This window comes from Caretta caretta, chromosome 14, assembly GCF_965140235.1.
Source record: "Caretta caretta isolate rCarCar2 chromosome 14, rCarCar1.hap1, whole genome shotgun sequence".
Taxonomy (NCBI): Eukaryota; Metazoa; Chordata; order Testudines; family Cheloniidae; genus Caretta; species Caretta caretta.
The window spans coordinates 1,280,328-1,293,974 of record NC_134219.1 but is presented as its reverse complement, the minus strand read 5'-3'; the positions used below and the strand labels follow the sequence as shown (position 1 = coordinate 1,293,974).

Genomic DNA, 13,647 nt, shown 5'->3' with positions numbered 1-13,647 from the left:
TCCTCTTTGATCCCCTTTGTAAAAATAGGTGCTTTGTTTGCCCTTCTCCAGTCCTCTGGGACCTCACCCGTCCTCCAGCAGTTCTCAAGAATAATCACTAACAGTTCCAAAATTTAGTTCCTGATGTACCCTAAGGTGAATTTCATCAGGCCCTGCCAATTGGAATACATCTAACTTATCTAAATATTCTTTAAGCTGTTCTTTCCCTATTTTGGCTTGCATTCCTTCTCCCTTATTAATATTTAATTGAGATACATATCTCATCACCATTAACATTGTTCGCGAAAACTGAAGCAAAATAAGCATTAAGCACCTCAGTCTTCTGATGTCATTCATTATTAGCTCTCCTTCCTAACTAACAAAGTAGTGGACCTACACTTTCCTTCAACTTTTGCAAGCTCCAAACATATTTATAGAGCCTCTTCTTCTTGCCTTTTATGGCCCTTGCTAGGTGTAACTCATTTTGTGCCTTACCCTTTCAGATGTTGTCCCTACATGCTTGTGCTATTGCTTTGTACTCCCCTTAGCAATTTGAGGCCTCTGTTGGAGTACTGTGTCCTCTAGCTGGGTGGGCTTGAGCGCTTGAGCTGCAGCCCAAGCCACAAAGTCCACACGGCTATTTTTAGGGCAGTAGCTTGAGCCTGCTGTGACATGTTCGGTCACAGAGACCCATTGGGACTGTCACCTGATGTGCTGAAATTACCTCTGAGCCTGAAGCCTGTCTTGTTGAGCCAGACACGCTAGCCTGCTGAAATGCAGACCCAGGTCTGAACCACACCCCAAAAGCTGCAGACTTTAACTGAAAACCACTCAGCAGGTCACCTATCTCTAGCACCCAGCTCCCAGTGGGATCCAAACCCCAAATAAATCCATTTTACTCTGTATAAAGCTTATACAGGGTAAACTCATAAATTGTCTACCCTCTGTAACACTGATGGAGAGAGATACACAGCTGTTTGCTCCCCCAGGTATTAATCACTTACTCTGGGTTTAATAATAAACAAAAGTGATTTTATTAAGAATAAAAAGTAAGATTTACGTGGTTTCAAGTAATAACAGGCAAAACAAAGCAAGTTACCAAGTAAAATAAAACAAAACACACAGGTCTAAGCCTAATACATTAAGAAACTGAATACAGGTAAATCTCACCCTCAGAGATGTTCCAATAAGCTTCTTTCACAGACTAGACTCCTTCCTAGTCTGGGCCCAATCCTTTCCCTAGTACAGTCTTTGTTAGTTCCAGGTCAGGTGGTAACTCGGTAACTGAATTTCTCATGACTGGCTGCCTCTTTGTCCTGTTCCATCCTCTTTTATAGTTTTGGCATGAAGTGGGAATCCTTTGTCTCTCTGGGTCCCCATCCCTCCTTCTAAATGGAAAAGCACCAGGTTTAAGATGGATTCCAGTATCAGGTGACATGGTCACATGTCACTGTAAGACTTACACAGGAAGGCTTGCAAGTAAATAAACCCATTCACAACCAAGTGTCCTAGTCAATGGGAGCCATCAAGATACTAAGCCACCATTAATGGCCCACACTTTGCATAGTTACAATAGGACCTCAGAGTAATACTTCATATTTCTAGTTTTAGATACAAGAATGATACATTCATACAAATAGGATGAAGACACTCAGTAGATTATAAGCTTTGTAATGATACCTTACAAGAGACCTTTTGCATAAAGCATACATCAGTTACATTATAGTCACACTCATTAGAATGTTTCCATAAAACATATGGAGTGCAGCATCACACCTGCTAGCATGAGTCTGTCTAGCCAGGCTGCGAGGCTGGATCCAGCTGCAGTGTAGGCGTAATCTAAGTGTTCCCCAGCAGTAGGTAAGCCTTTTTAGAGTGAATTCTTTAAGCAAGAATGGGCTGCAAGCTGAAAAACTCCACTGTTTCCCTCTGAGTAGACATTGAAGGGAAACTTCTCAAGCCGCACATTGTTGGTAAATTGTCTTTTGAGTAATCATGTGTATGATCTGCTTTCTTGCATATAAAAATCATAGACTTCAAATTATCCAAATGGTGGGTGGGTGGGGTGTGAGAGAGAGAGAGAGGTTAATCTTAACAAGCTAATGAACTGCAGAAATAATATTTACCAGGTGACTGTCCACAAGTATTTGTTTGAAATCTTAGAGAAAAAGACAGTCCTTAAGTATCGTCTAAGGCAGCTAGTGTGGGAGAAAATATGAGATGTGTCACCCATGAAGAGTATTGTTGGCTCTGTCCATTCTACACCAGGTGAACTTTATAATGTCAGACGAGACAACCCTCGCCGACCTGCTGCAGCTGAATCTACACAAGTTTGAGGATGAAGTTCGCAGTATTGTAGACAAGGCCGTGAAAGAGTCAGGAATGGAGAAGGTATCGTCTGTGCCTTCAGTTCAATTTCTACTACATCGTTCCTAACAATAGCCTTTCACTCTGATGTAGCACAGTAAGAAGCTATAACTTTTTCGGTTTGTCACTCTTATGAAAAGGCAGGTGGTTAATGGATAGATTCTCACCCTTCCATGAAGTGCTTCTATGCTGAGAGACTCATTTTAAGTTCTAGGACTTTTCTTTCCTGAAATGTTGTCTATTTTCTGTATGATTTTTTACATTTTGAAAGCTTTAGTGTTCAGAGTATTTTTGGAAATCTTTTATTCAAAGGTATTGAAAGCCCTGGATAGTACGTGGTCAACCATGCAGTTTGAACATGAACCCCATGCTAGAACTGGTACCATGCTGCTCAGATCTGATGAATTACTCGTAGAGACCTTGGAGGATAACCAAGTGCAACTTCAGAACCTGATGACTTCCAAGTATCTAGCTCACTTTCTTCAGGAGGTGTCAGGCTGGCAACAGAAATTATCTACTGCTGACTCTGTTATTAGCATTTGGTTTGAAGTTCAGAGAACTTGGAGTCATCTGGAGAGCATCTTCATTGGTTCTGAAGACATCCGGAATCAGTTGCCAGAAGATTCTAAACGTTTTGATTCTATCGATAGAAATTTTAAAGTGAGCAAGTCTGTGTCACCCCCGCCCCCACAAAAATTTTATCCTGAAGGACGAATTTAAATTTAATGTCTCACAGATAATCTTTTCTTGCAGGAATTAATGGCTGAAGCAGTAAAAACCCCTAATGTAATTGAAGCAACAAATAAACCAGGCCTTTATGAGACGTTAGAGGCCTTACAGAAAAGGTTAGGATGATGCCATATTTTGGGGAAAACATTTGGCCAATTTTAAAAACATCCAGATAAATTCTAGCTGCTGGGAGTGAATACTTTTCTGGATTGGTAATGGGGACTAATAGCCTCACTCCCCAGATCACTAGACCAAATTTAGCCCAGATCAGTAGTGACTCTAAGTTTTAATCTAATGGCCATTCAATAGTCTGTGAAATCAGAGACTAGACTCAGTCCAGTTCCTGTATTGGACATGTGTCCAATTCAAAAAGCAACCATCACAAATGGCCAAATTGTTGGGATCTCAGTAAAGAGGCTAATGATGAAATGGGCATTAAGGCTGAATTATACTAGCTATATTTTCAAAGTGCTGAGCCTATTGCTGCCCTCTGAGCCCTAGGCTCTGTAGAGAAGGTTTGAGGCATATTGGTGAAGTCAGATGGGGAAATTGCCCCTGCCTGTTCTAAGGCTAAATGAAGACTTTCATTTCCACTGCAGACAACGTAGCATGAGTACATCACAAGCTTTACGTTGCAAAGAATAAAAATACTGCGCCTTTCCCCTTTCTTTGTGTTAGCTTGGCACTTTGTGAAAAGGCTTTGGCTGAATATCTAGAGACAAAAAGGCTGGCTTTCCCCAGGTTCTACTTTGTTTCATCTGCAGACCTGCTGGATATTTTATCAAATGGAAATGACCCTGTTGAGGTAGGATTTAAATTTAATGGGTAGTCCTTTGCTTCTTACATGAAATCTTTAGAACAGAATTATAATGTCTTTAATCCAAAAGGATTAAAAACACTGAACCAAATTTACAACTAGGCTTGGAAGGATTAGATTTTTTTTATTGATAAATGTTGGTAAACGTCAATTTCAGTGCACACACACAACCAACTACAAATATTTCCATCAATAAAACTGAAATTTACAGAGAGGCAAAGTAAGAAAAATTCTGCTTGAGAACTTATTAGAGATTGATTTAAGGATATTGACTGTGTATATTTTGACACATGATATCGACAGCTTGTGTTTTAATGGTTGTAAAGCTTTAACTTTTTGAATCTGTGTCTACTGTCTTTAAATAATTATTGTCTGAAGCCCTCAATAGTTTCCTGCAGCTGTGAAAATTTAAATTGACAAAAATAGAAAAAAATGCTTTAAAATAAATATCAATATTATCCATCACAATTTAGTTAAAAAATCAAATTCTGCCAAGCCTGGTTATAACTATGTATCAGAGATGCAAGATTATAAAGAGAAGTATGAAGAGTTAATCAAAACTGTAAAATATTTCTGTGCACTGACAGCAATTCTTGATCTATGCTTGTGCTGCTTTACTCTAAGGTATGCCGCCACTTGTCTAAACTGTTTGATAGCATGGCTAAGCTGAAGTTCAAAATGGATCCAGACAACAAGCCTTTGAAGATTGGCTTGGGAATGTACAGTAAGGAGGATGAGTATGTGGATTTTGATAAGGAATGTGACTGTTCCGGGCAGGTTAGTGGAGTTATTTAAAATTACATTTTAAACATGCAGGTTGAATTGCACTAACACAAGAATAAAGTGGTTTTTGTGTCTAAGTCTGAATTCTCCTTGCTGCTATCAGCTGGCACCTTAACCAGTCAATCAACTGGGAGTCTATTTCCTCTGTCTTTTGTTCATCCTAGTGAGACCATGCTCCATCAGTTACACTTGAAAACATCCCATTTGAGGCAATCCACATAGCCTCTTTAATGAGGAATATCTCAAAGTCAAGGGAAAAGCCCCCTGAAAAGACTATCCAGCTTCTTGGTTTTCACACACACACACACACACACACACCCCATTTGTGCAGGCAGGTCAAGTTTTCACATACATGTCCATTAAAAATGAGTTCTATTGTCTTTGAGATGGCAGCCTAGGGAGAGAATTCTAAAAACACCTGGGGAAAGGCAGCGTCAGAGGAGGAGCTAATTGACATCTACATGCACCCCAGAAACCTGAAGCAAGAGACAGGGTAGAGAGCCTAAATTGTCTGCCACTGTTTTGTTTCCTCCAAAGCATCACAGACAGAGAGGCCTCTCTGCAGGGAAGAGCTTCAGAGGAATGCTGTATGTGGGCCGGGGGTGTGGGCCACATATTTGTCCCTTACCCAGCAGTGGCTGTGAGCACAGTGCCCCAGACAGCCTATTCCTATTTGTGCAGGGACAGGTCTTGGATGTGCAGGGACAGGTCTTGTCCATATATCCTGGCATTTGTTTGGGGGTCCATTATTCTAGGTGCCAACCAGAATTTGACCCCCCAGGGTTTAAAAGCAGCCCTGATTTCCTATACAGAAAGTCGTGTGACTATGATAGATGCCAGGGTCTTTGAACGGTACGTCCCGTTAAGAGACCAACTGCAGTCTAATATCATAGCCCCCAGTAAGATTCACAGACCTGCATCAGCTGCTGTCAATTTAAAAACAGACAAACAAAATAGGCAACTAATGCTGAAATATACTAGCAAGGACACTTATTAAAATGGGGCTTTGTACCTAGGTTGAGGTTTGGTTAAATCGAGTGCTCGAGAGAATGTGCTCCACATTACGCAATGAAATTCCTGAGGCTGTCATGACTTATGAAGAAAAGCCACGAGAGCAATGGTTATTTGATTACCCAGCGCAGGTATGGAACTAGTTATGTGATTAGAACATTGGGTTTATTTGATGTATTCAACATGTGGAACACAAATAAAATAACATAGTCAAGATGTTATACCAAGAAAATAAAAACCAGCAGGATCTTATTAAAGGGAATATGCTGCATTTATTGTGAATACAGAAAAAATCATAGTAAGCAGTCAGTTATAGCTAAGTTAAATTCCATTCAATTTCACATTCATTCATATACACACAGGTTCTGCAAGGTTGTTATCATAGTTACCAGCCTTAGCCCTGGTCTACACTACGAGTTTAGGTCGAATTTAGCAGAGTTAGATCAATTTAACCCTGCACCCATCCACACAACGAAGCCATTTTTGTTGACTTAATGGGCTTTAAAAGTCGATTTCTTACTTCTTCCCGAGGAGGGGATTAGCACTGAAATCGACATTGCTGGGTCAAATTTGGGTTAGTGTGGACGCAATTCGACGGTATTGGCCTCTGGGAGCTATCCCACAGTGCTCCATTGTGACCGCTCTGGACAGCACTCTGAACTCGGATGCACTGCCCAGGTAAACAGGAAAAGCCCCGTGAACTTTTGAATTTCATTTCCTGTATGGCCAGTGTGGCAAGCTGATCAGCACAGGTGACCGTGCAGATCTCATCAGCAGAGGTGACCATGGAGTCCCAGAATTGCAAAATAGCTCCAGCATGGACCAAATGGGAGGTACTGGATCTGATCGCTGTATGGGGAGAAGAATCCGTGCTATCAGAACTCCATTCCAAAAGACGAAATGCCAAAATATTTGAAAAAATCTCCAAGGGCATGAAGGAGAGAGGCTATCACAGGGACCTGCAGCAGTGCCGCATGAAAGTTAAGGAGCTTAGGCAAGCCTACCAAAAAACCCAAGAGGCAAACACCCGCTCAGGGTCAGAGCCCCAGACATGCCGCTTCTATGCATGCAATTCTAGGGGGTGCCCCTACCACTGCCCCTGTACATGGACTCCTGCAAGGGGGGAGTCTCATGCAACAGGGGTGAGGATTTTGGGGATGAGGAAGATAGCGCACACCAGGCAAGCAAAGAAACCGTTCTCCCCGACAGCCAGGAACTGTTTATCACCCTGGAAATAGTACCCTCCCAACGCGGGCTCCCGGACCATGATGGTGGAGAAGACAGCTCTGGTGAGTGTATCTTTGTAAATATAATACACGGTTTAAAAGCAAGCATGTTTAATGATTACTTTGCCCTTAAGACTTGGGATGCATTCACTGCCAGTACAGCCACTGGAAAAGTCTGTTAATGTGTCTGGGGATGAGGCAGAAATCTCAATGAAGCTGTCCTGGAGATACTCCCAAAGCCTTTGCAAAAGGTTTCTGGGGAGGGCAGCCTTATTGCATAGGACACTTTACCACGGCACACCAGTAGCACGTAGTCTGGAATCATTGCATAAGAAAGCATGGCAGCGTGTGGTCCCGGTGTTTGCTGGCATTCAAGCAACATCTGTTCTTTATCTCTCTGTGTTATCCTCAGGAGTATGATATCATTCATGGTCACCTGGTTGAAATAGGGGAATTTTATTCAGGGGATATTCAGAGATGGCTGTTCCTGCTGGGCTGTTTGCCTGTGGCTGAAAAGAAATCATCCCTGCTGTTAGCCATGTAGTGGGGGGGGGGAGGGGCGGGGACGTGAAGCGATCATCCCAGAGAATTGGGTGTTGGGGGGGTTAGTTGGGTTTGTGCTGCACGTTAACCCTAAAACATCAGCCCCTCCTTTTAAATGGCCAATGGGTCTTTTTCAATTTTAATCTCCCTTTCTCTCCTCCCACAGCTGCAAATGTTTCAACGCTGTGACTAGCATCTCCGTCCCAGAGGCTAGTGCAGATAAGAAGGCGAAAAAAACGCACTCGCGATGAACTGTTCTCTGAGCTCATGCCTTCCACCCAAATCGACAGAGCCCAGCGGAATGCGTGGAGGCAGACAGTGGCAGAGTCCAGGAAAGCACAAAATGAACGCAAGGACAGGAGGCAGGAGCAAGAGGAGAGGTGGCGGGAGCAAGAGGAGAGGTGGCAGGAGCATGATGAAAGGAGGCAGGATCCAATGCTGGGGCTACTGAAGGATCAAAATGATATGCTCCGGCGTATGGTTTCGGTGCAGGAAAGGCACAGACCGCCACTGCAGCCCTTGTGTAATCAACTGCCCTCCTCCCCAAGTTCCATAGCCGCCTCACCCTGACACCCAAGAACACGGGGGGGGGGCCCCTCCGGGCACCCAACCACTCCACCCCAGAGGACTGCCGAAGTAACAGAAGGCTGGCATTCAATAAGTTTTGAAGTGCAGTGTGGCCTTGTCCTCCCCTCCTCCACCACTCCACCCGGTGCTTCCCTCCTCCCCCACCCCTCCTGGGCTACCTTGGCAGTTATCCCCCTATTTGTGTGACAAATTAATAAAGAATGCATGAATGTGAAGCAACAATGACTTTATTGCCTCTGCAAGTGGTGATCGAAGGGGGGAGGGGAGGGCGGTTGACTTACAGGGAAGTAGAGTGAACCAAGGGGGTGGGTTTTCATCAGGGAGAAACAAACAGAACTGTCGCACCGTAGCCTGGTCAGCCATGAAACTGGTTTTCAAAGCTTCTCTGATGCGCACTGCGCCCTCTTGTGCTCTTCTAACCGCCCTGGTGTCTGGCTGTGCGTAATCAGGGGCCAGGCGATTTGCCTCAACTTCCCACCCCACCATAAACGTCTCCCCCTTACTCTCACAGATATTGTGGAGCACATAGCAAGCGGTAATAACAATGGGAATATTGGTTTTGCTGCAGTCTAACCGAGTCAGTAAACTGCGCCAGCGTGCTTTTAAACGTCCAAATGCACATTCTACCACCATTCTGCACTTGCTCAGCCAAGTGTTGAACAGCTCCTGACTACTGTCCAAGCTGCCCATGTACGGCTTCATGAGCCATGGTATTAAGGGGTAGGCTGGGTCCCCAAGGATAACTATAGGCATTTCGCAAAAAGAAAAGGAGTACTTGTGGCACCTTAGAGACTAACCAATTTATTTGAGCATAAGCTTTCGTGAGCTACAGCTCACTTCATCGGATGCTCACGAAAGCTTATGCTCAAATAAATTTGTTAGTCTCTAAGGTGCCACAAGTACTCCTTTTCTTTTTGCGAATACAGACTAACACGGCTGTTACTCTGAAACCTGTCATATAGGCATTTCAACATCCCCAACGGTTATTTTCTGGTCTGGAAAGTAAGTCCCTTGCTGCAGCTGTTCATACAGACCGGAGTTCCTAAAGATGCGAGCGTTCTGTACCTTTCCTGGCCATCCCACGTCGATGTTGGTGAAACGTCCCTTGTGATCCACCAGTGCTTGCAGCACCATTGAAAAGTACCCCTTTCAGTTTATGTACTGCCTGCCTTGGTGGTCCGGTCCCAAGATAGGGATATGCATTCCATCTATAGCCCCACCACAGTTAGGGAACCCCATGCAGCAAAGCCTTCCACTATAACCTGCACATTTCTCAGAGTCACTACCCTTGATAGCAGCTGCTCAGTGATTGCGTTGGCTACTTGGATCGCAGCAGCCCCCACAGTAGATTTGCCCACTCCAAATTGATTCCCGACTGACCGGTAGCTGTCTGGCATTGAGGGCTATTGCCACTTGCTTGTGAACTGTGAGGGCTGCTCTCATCTTGGTATTCTTGCGCTTCAGGGCAGGGGAAAGCAAGTCACGAAGTTCTATGAAAGTGCCTTTACGCATGCGAAAGTTTCGCAGCCACTTTGGAATCATCCCAGACCCGCAATACTATGGGGTCCCGCCAGTCGTGGCTTGTTTCACGGGCCCAGAATCAGCGTTCCACGGCATGAGCCTGCCCCATTGCCACCAAGATGTCCAAATTGCCGGGGGCTGTGCTTTGAGAGAAGTCTGTGTCCATGTCCTCATCACTCTCGTCACTGCGCTGCCATCACCTCCTCGCCTGCTTTTGCAGATTCTGGTTCTGCATATATTGCATGGTAATGCGCGAGGTGTTTACAATGCTCATAACTGCCGTGGTGATCTGAGCGGGCTCCATGATTGCCGTGGTATGGCGTCTGCAGGAGAGCAGAGTGGCAGCAGAAGTGGTTGTTCAATGATGATGGTTTGCAGACCTACTGCACCGTCTGCTGCCAGGACACAACAGCTGAGCGGACTGCACGCTTGCCGTGTTATGGCGAGACAAGAGCAGCCAAGCAGAGGTTGCAGTGGAAGCGGCCCTGCGAGACCACCAGGAGAGCAGAGTGGCAGCGGAAGGGGTGGCTGACAACCTGTGAGGTGGATTCATGAGAGCAGGAGAGCAGAGTTGAAGCAGGAGCCCATGAGAGACAACATGGGGAAATTCGCTATCGAGACAAGAGCAGGAGAGCAGGGTGGCAGTGGAAGCGGTGGATCCTGATGGTCATATAGAGGACCTGCGAGGTGGATTCGTAGCATCAGGAGAGCAGGGTGGCAACGGAAGTGGTGGATCCCGATGGTCATATAGAGGACCTGCGAGGTGGATTCGTAGCATCAGGAGAGCAGGGTGGCAGCGGAAGCGATGGTTCGATGACGACGGTTAGCAGTCCTCCTGCACCGTCTGCTGAAAGCAGTATGGCGCCCGCATGGAAAAAAGGTACAAAACGATTGTCTGCCGTTGCTTTCACGGAGGGAGAGGCGACTGACGACATGTACCCAAAACCACCCGAGACAATGTTTTTGCCCCATCAGGCATTGGTAGCTTAACCCAGAATTCCAATGGGCAGCGGAGACTGCAGGAACTGTGGGATAGCCACCCACAGTGCAATGCTCTAAAAGTCAACACTAGTGTCGGTACTGTGGATGCACTTTGCCAACTTAATGCGCTTAAGGGGGGACACACAATCGACTGTATAAAATCGCTTTCTAAAAATCGACTTCTATAAATTCGACCTAATTTCGTAGTGTAGACATACCCTTATTAGAGTTGCTCATGCTAAGCCACTGGCCAGGTGGCTTTTGGAGTATCGCTTTTCTTAGCTGGATATTGAGTGTAACGGTTGTGACAGGGGAGGTGGGCTGGTTTCTGTCCAGGGACCATGCTTGAGATCAATTCAAGTTACAGGGAAACTGGAATTGTTGAGTAATGTTGAACAATTAAAGTGTTGTGGTCCCTTTTGAAATCCTGTCTTAGACTGAGACTAGCAAATGATCTAGGGTGAAATCTTGGCTCTGTTGAAATTCCCACTGGCCTTGTTGGGGCCAGTATTTCAGCCCTAGTGTTTAACACAGAAGCAAGGAAATGCAGACAATACCCCAGGAGCTGGGGAGAACAGTTCTGAACAGGTTTAAAGGCGCTTAAAACCATTTGGGCAGTGTCAGTAGTTTGTCTGTCTGGGGCTGTGTGTCCTACTAGGAAGGGAGATAGAGTGGCACCATTGTGAGCAATGGAAAGACGTTTGTGCAGACTTTTCCTGGTGTGCATGAGCTAAGGGAAGCTAAGAAAGCTGAGGATTTTCTGATTTCTTAAAGAGTTGGAGTGTGCCTGGGCTGGGCTTAGGTCTAGCTTTGGACCATTTTATCTTTGAATTTGATTTTTCTAGTAAACTTTGTTTTATTTAAGACAGTTGGGTCCTCTTCTGTCTGCAGGGGGGGAGCAGGCAGAGCTGTCCTGGAAAAGGTAAATGAATCTTGGCCTCTGAGAGAGGCAGTGGGGGTCTGGAGAAGATGCACTGCTAGGCTTCTTGGGCAGAGGTGTGGCACGGGGATGCTTTCCTGAAGTGCTTGTCTGAGCGCTGGTCATGCTGATGGCCAGAGCATGGGAATAGACCAAAGGCCACAGGCAAGAGCTGGGGCTGAAGGGCACAGGTAACAGCATTGTCATTGAACATGAAATATTCTGCCACCAACTTGTCTCCCCCTGTTTTTATGTGGTTTATGGCAGATTGCGTTAACCTGCACTCAGATCTGGTGGACTACAGAGGTCGGCATTGCCTTCTCAAGACTGGAGGAAGGTTATGAAAATGCAATTAAAGATTACAACAAAAAGCAGGTGTGTAGCCAGATATTTACGAGTGCACCTGTGTTGCAGCAAACTCTGTGCAGTCTCCTCAGAATCGCTTTTACCTGGCAGAAAAACTAGGCAAAATATTACGTCACTTTCCTGTGTCCATCCATTCTTTTTTCTTTCTTTCTTAGATTAATCAGTTAAACACGCTAATTACACTACTCATTGGCAGCTTAACCTCAGGAGACAGAATGAAGATCATGACAATCTGTACTATCGATGTACATGCCAGAGATGTCGTGGCAAAAATGATCCTTGCTAAGGTATAAGTTACAGCCTGAGTTTTCATTGCTTTGTTCATTGGTGCTTTTGAACAAACGTTTTCCTGTAATAACTTTTATTATTTTCAAATATTTTAAAAACATTCCAAGTGGAGTGGAGCAATAAAGCATGAACAGAATAGTCTTGCTTGCAAATTTAAGAGTCCATATGATCCAGTGAGGTAACAACCAAACAGGGATTCACAGGAGACTGGGTAATGTATACATGGGCTTTAAATCTCAATGTGTTAAGGACAGGGACCAGGGTGAGGGGTTTGTACTGTTTGGTGCCTTGTTCACATTCTGAGCATCATAATAAATAAATAACTCTAATCTATATGAGGATGGCTGGGGGAATGAATCATTAGGGTACATTTTCACTGCAAGCATTCACAGAAAAAAGTAAACACGCTTTCCATGGGCTCTGCAGGTGGAGAATTCCCAAGCGTTCACCTGGCAGTCCCAGCTCAGACATCGGTGGGATGAAGAAAAAAGGCATTGCTATGCTAATATATGTGATGCTCAACTTCAGTATTCCTATGAATATCTGGGTAACACCCCTCGACTGGTCATTACTCCACTTACGGACCGGTATGCAAGGCTCAGCTCCTCATATTTCACATCTGTATTTAACATCTGTGCAGTTGAGATTTGCCTTAAAATTAGACAGCAATTGTGGGAAACTGCAGTTTGGTGGGCTGGGCAGTGGCGGGTAGGGGACCGTTGCTGCCCAGATGGCCATTTAGACGTGATGCACTTCCCTTGCATTTCAGATGCTACATCACTCTGACCCAATCCCTTCACCTGATAATGGGGGGTGCACCTGCAGGCCCTGCGGGTACAGGGAAAACTGAGACCACTAAGGACCTGGGACGAGCTGTAGGGATCATGGTCTATGTCTTCAACTGCTCTGAGCAAATGGATTACAAGGTAAAACTCAAATGAGTGAAAGTAATGAATGAGGTCCGTGGATAGGATCCCAGAGCCCCCTCTCCAGGCCATGAGCAGTCCTAGAAGGGGGTGGGGGTGGGCATGTTCAAAGCGCTGCTGCATTCTGCCTCTTGCTGGCTGTGGAAAGGCTCCGGGGAAGCCATTGTAGCCCTGAGGCTAAATTACACTGGAGGGCACCCAGGCCCCGAAAGCTCCAGGACTTAGGGAAAGCAAAAATGCTTTGAAGCCCCCGTGCAGAACCTCCACCCCCAACCTTCTCCCCTGCATTGTGTGGAGCTCAGGTACAGCTGAGGATCCTGCCCCAAAGGCTTGTGGCTGAAGCAGTCTTGCCCAGGACACACCCATCGGCAAAGTCATGGTGACAGGGTCAACGTGAACTCTGGTCTGCTGGGGAATGGGGGCTGGAAAACTTAGCCTAAATATCAGGAAAGGCTTCCTGCCAGTGAGTGTATAAACCTATGACAGTCAGCCCAGGGGGACAGTGAGAGCCCTCTCCCTAGAGTACCTTAAACTAGACTGCACAGACAGCTAGCCAATATACCGCAGGGACAGATTAGCAGGTCTACGAGCCCTGTTCCATTT

The 13,647-nt window shown here is 45.4% G+C and overlaps 1 protein-coding gene across 1 annotated transcript in view; it reads left to right on the top strand.

Annotated features, from left to right (window-relative positions):
* The window catches only part of DNAH17 (dynein axonemal heavy chain 17), a 101,256-nt gene that overhangs the window by 31,341 nt on the left and 56,268 nt on the right, over window positions 1–13,647 (top strand). Inside the window, exons 26-35 of the mRNA XM_075119151.1 lie at window positions 2,248–2,370; window positions 2,659–3,006; window positions 3,100–3,191; window positions 3,754–3,880; window positions 4,517–4,669; window positions 5,692–5,817; window positions 11,732–11,839; window positions 11,986–12,117; window positions 12,545–12,705; window positions 12,888–13,044. Coding sequence (XP_074975252.1) covers window positions 2,248–2,370; window positions 2,659–3,006; window positions 3,100–3,191; window positions 3,754–3,880; window positions 4,517–4,669; window positions 5,692–5,817; window positions 11,732–11,839; window positions 11,986–12,117; window positions 12,545–12,705; window positions 12,888–13,044 — 1,527 coding nt within the window. The remainder of the gene's footprint in view (window positions 1–2,247; window positions 2,371–2,658; window positions 3,007–3,099; window positions 3,192–3,753; window positions 3,881–4,516; window positions 4,670–5,691; window positions 5,818–11,731; window positions 11,840–11,985; window positions 12,118–12,544; window positions 12,706–12,887; window positions 13,045–13,647) is intronic.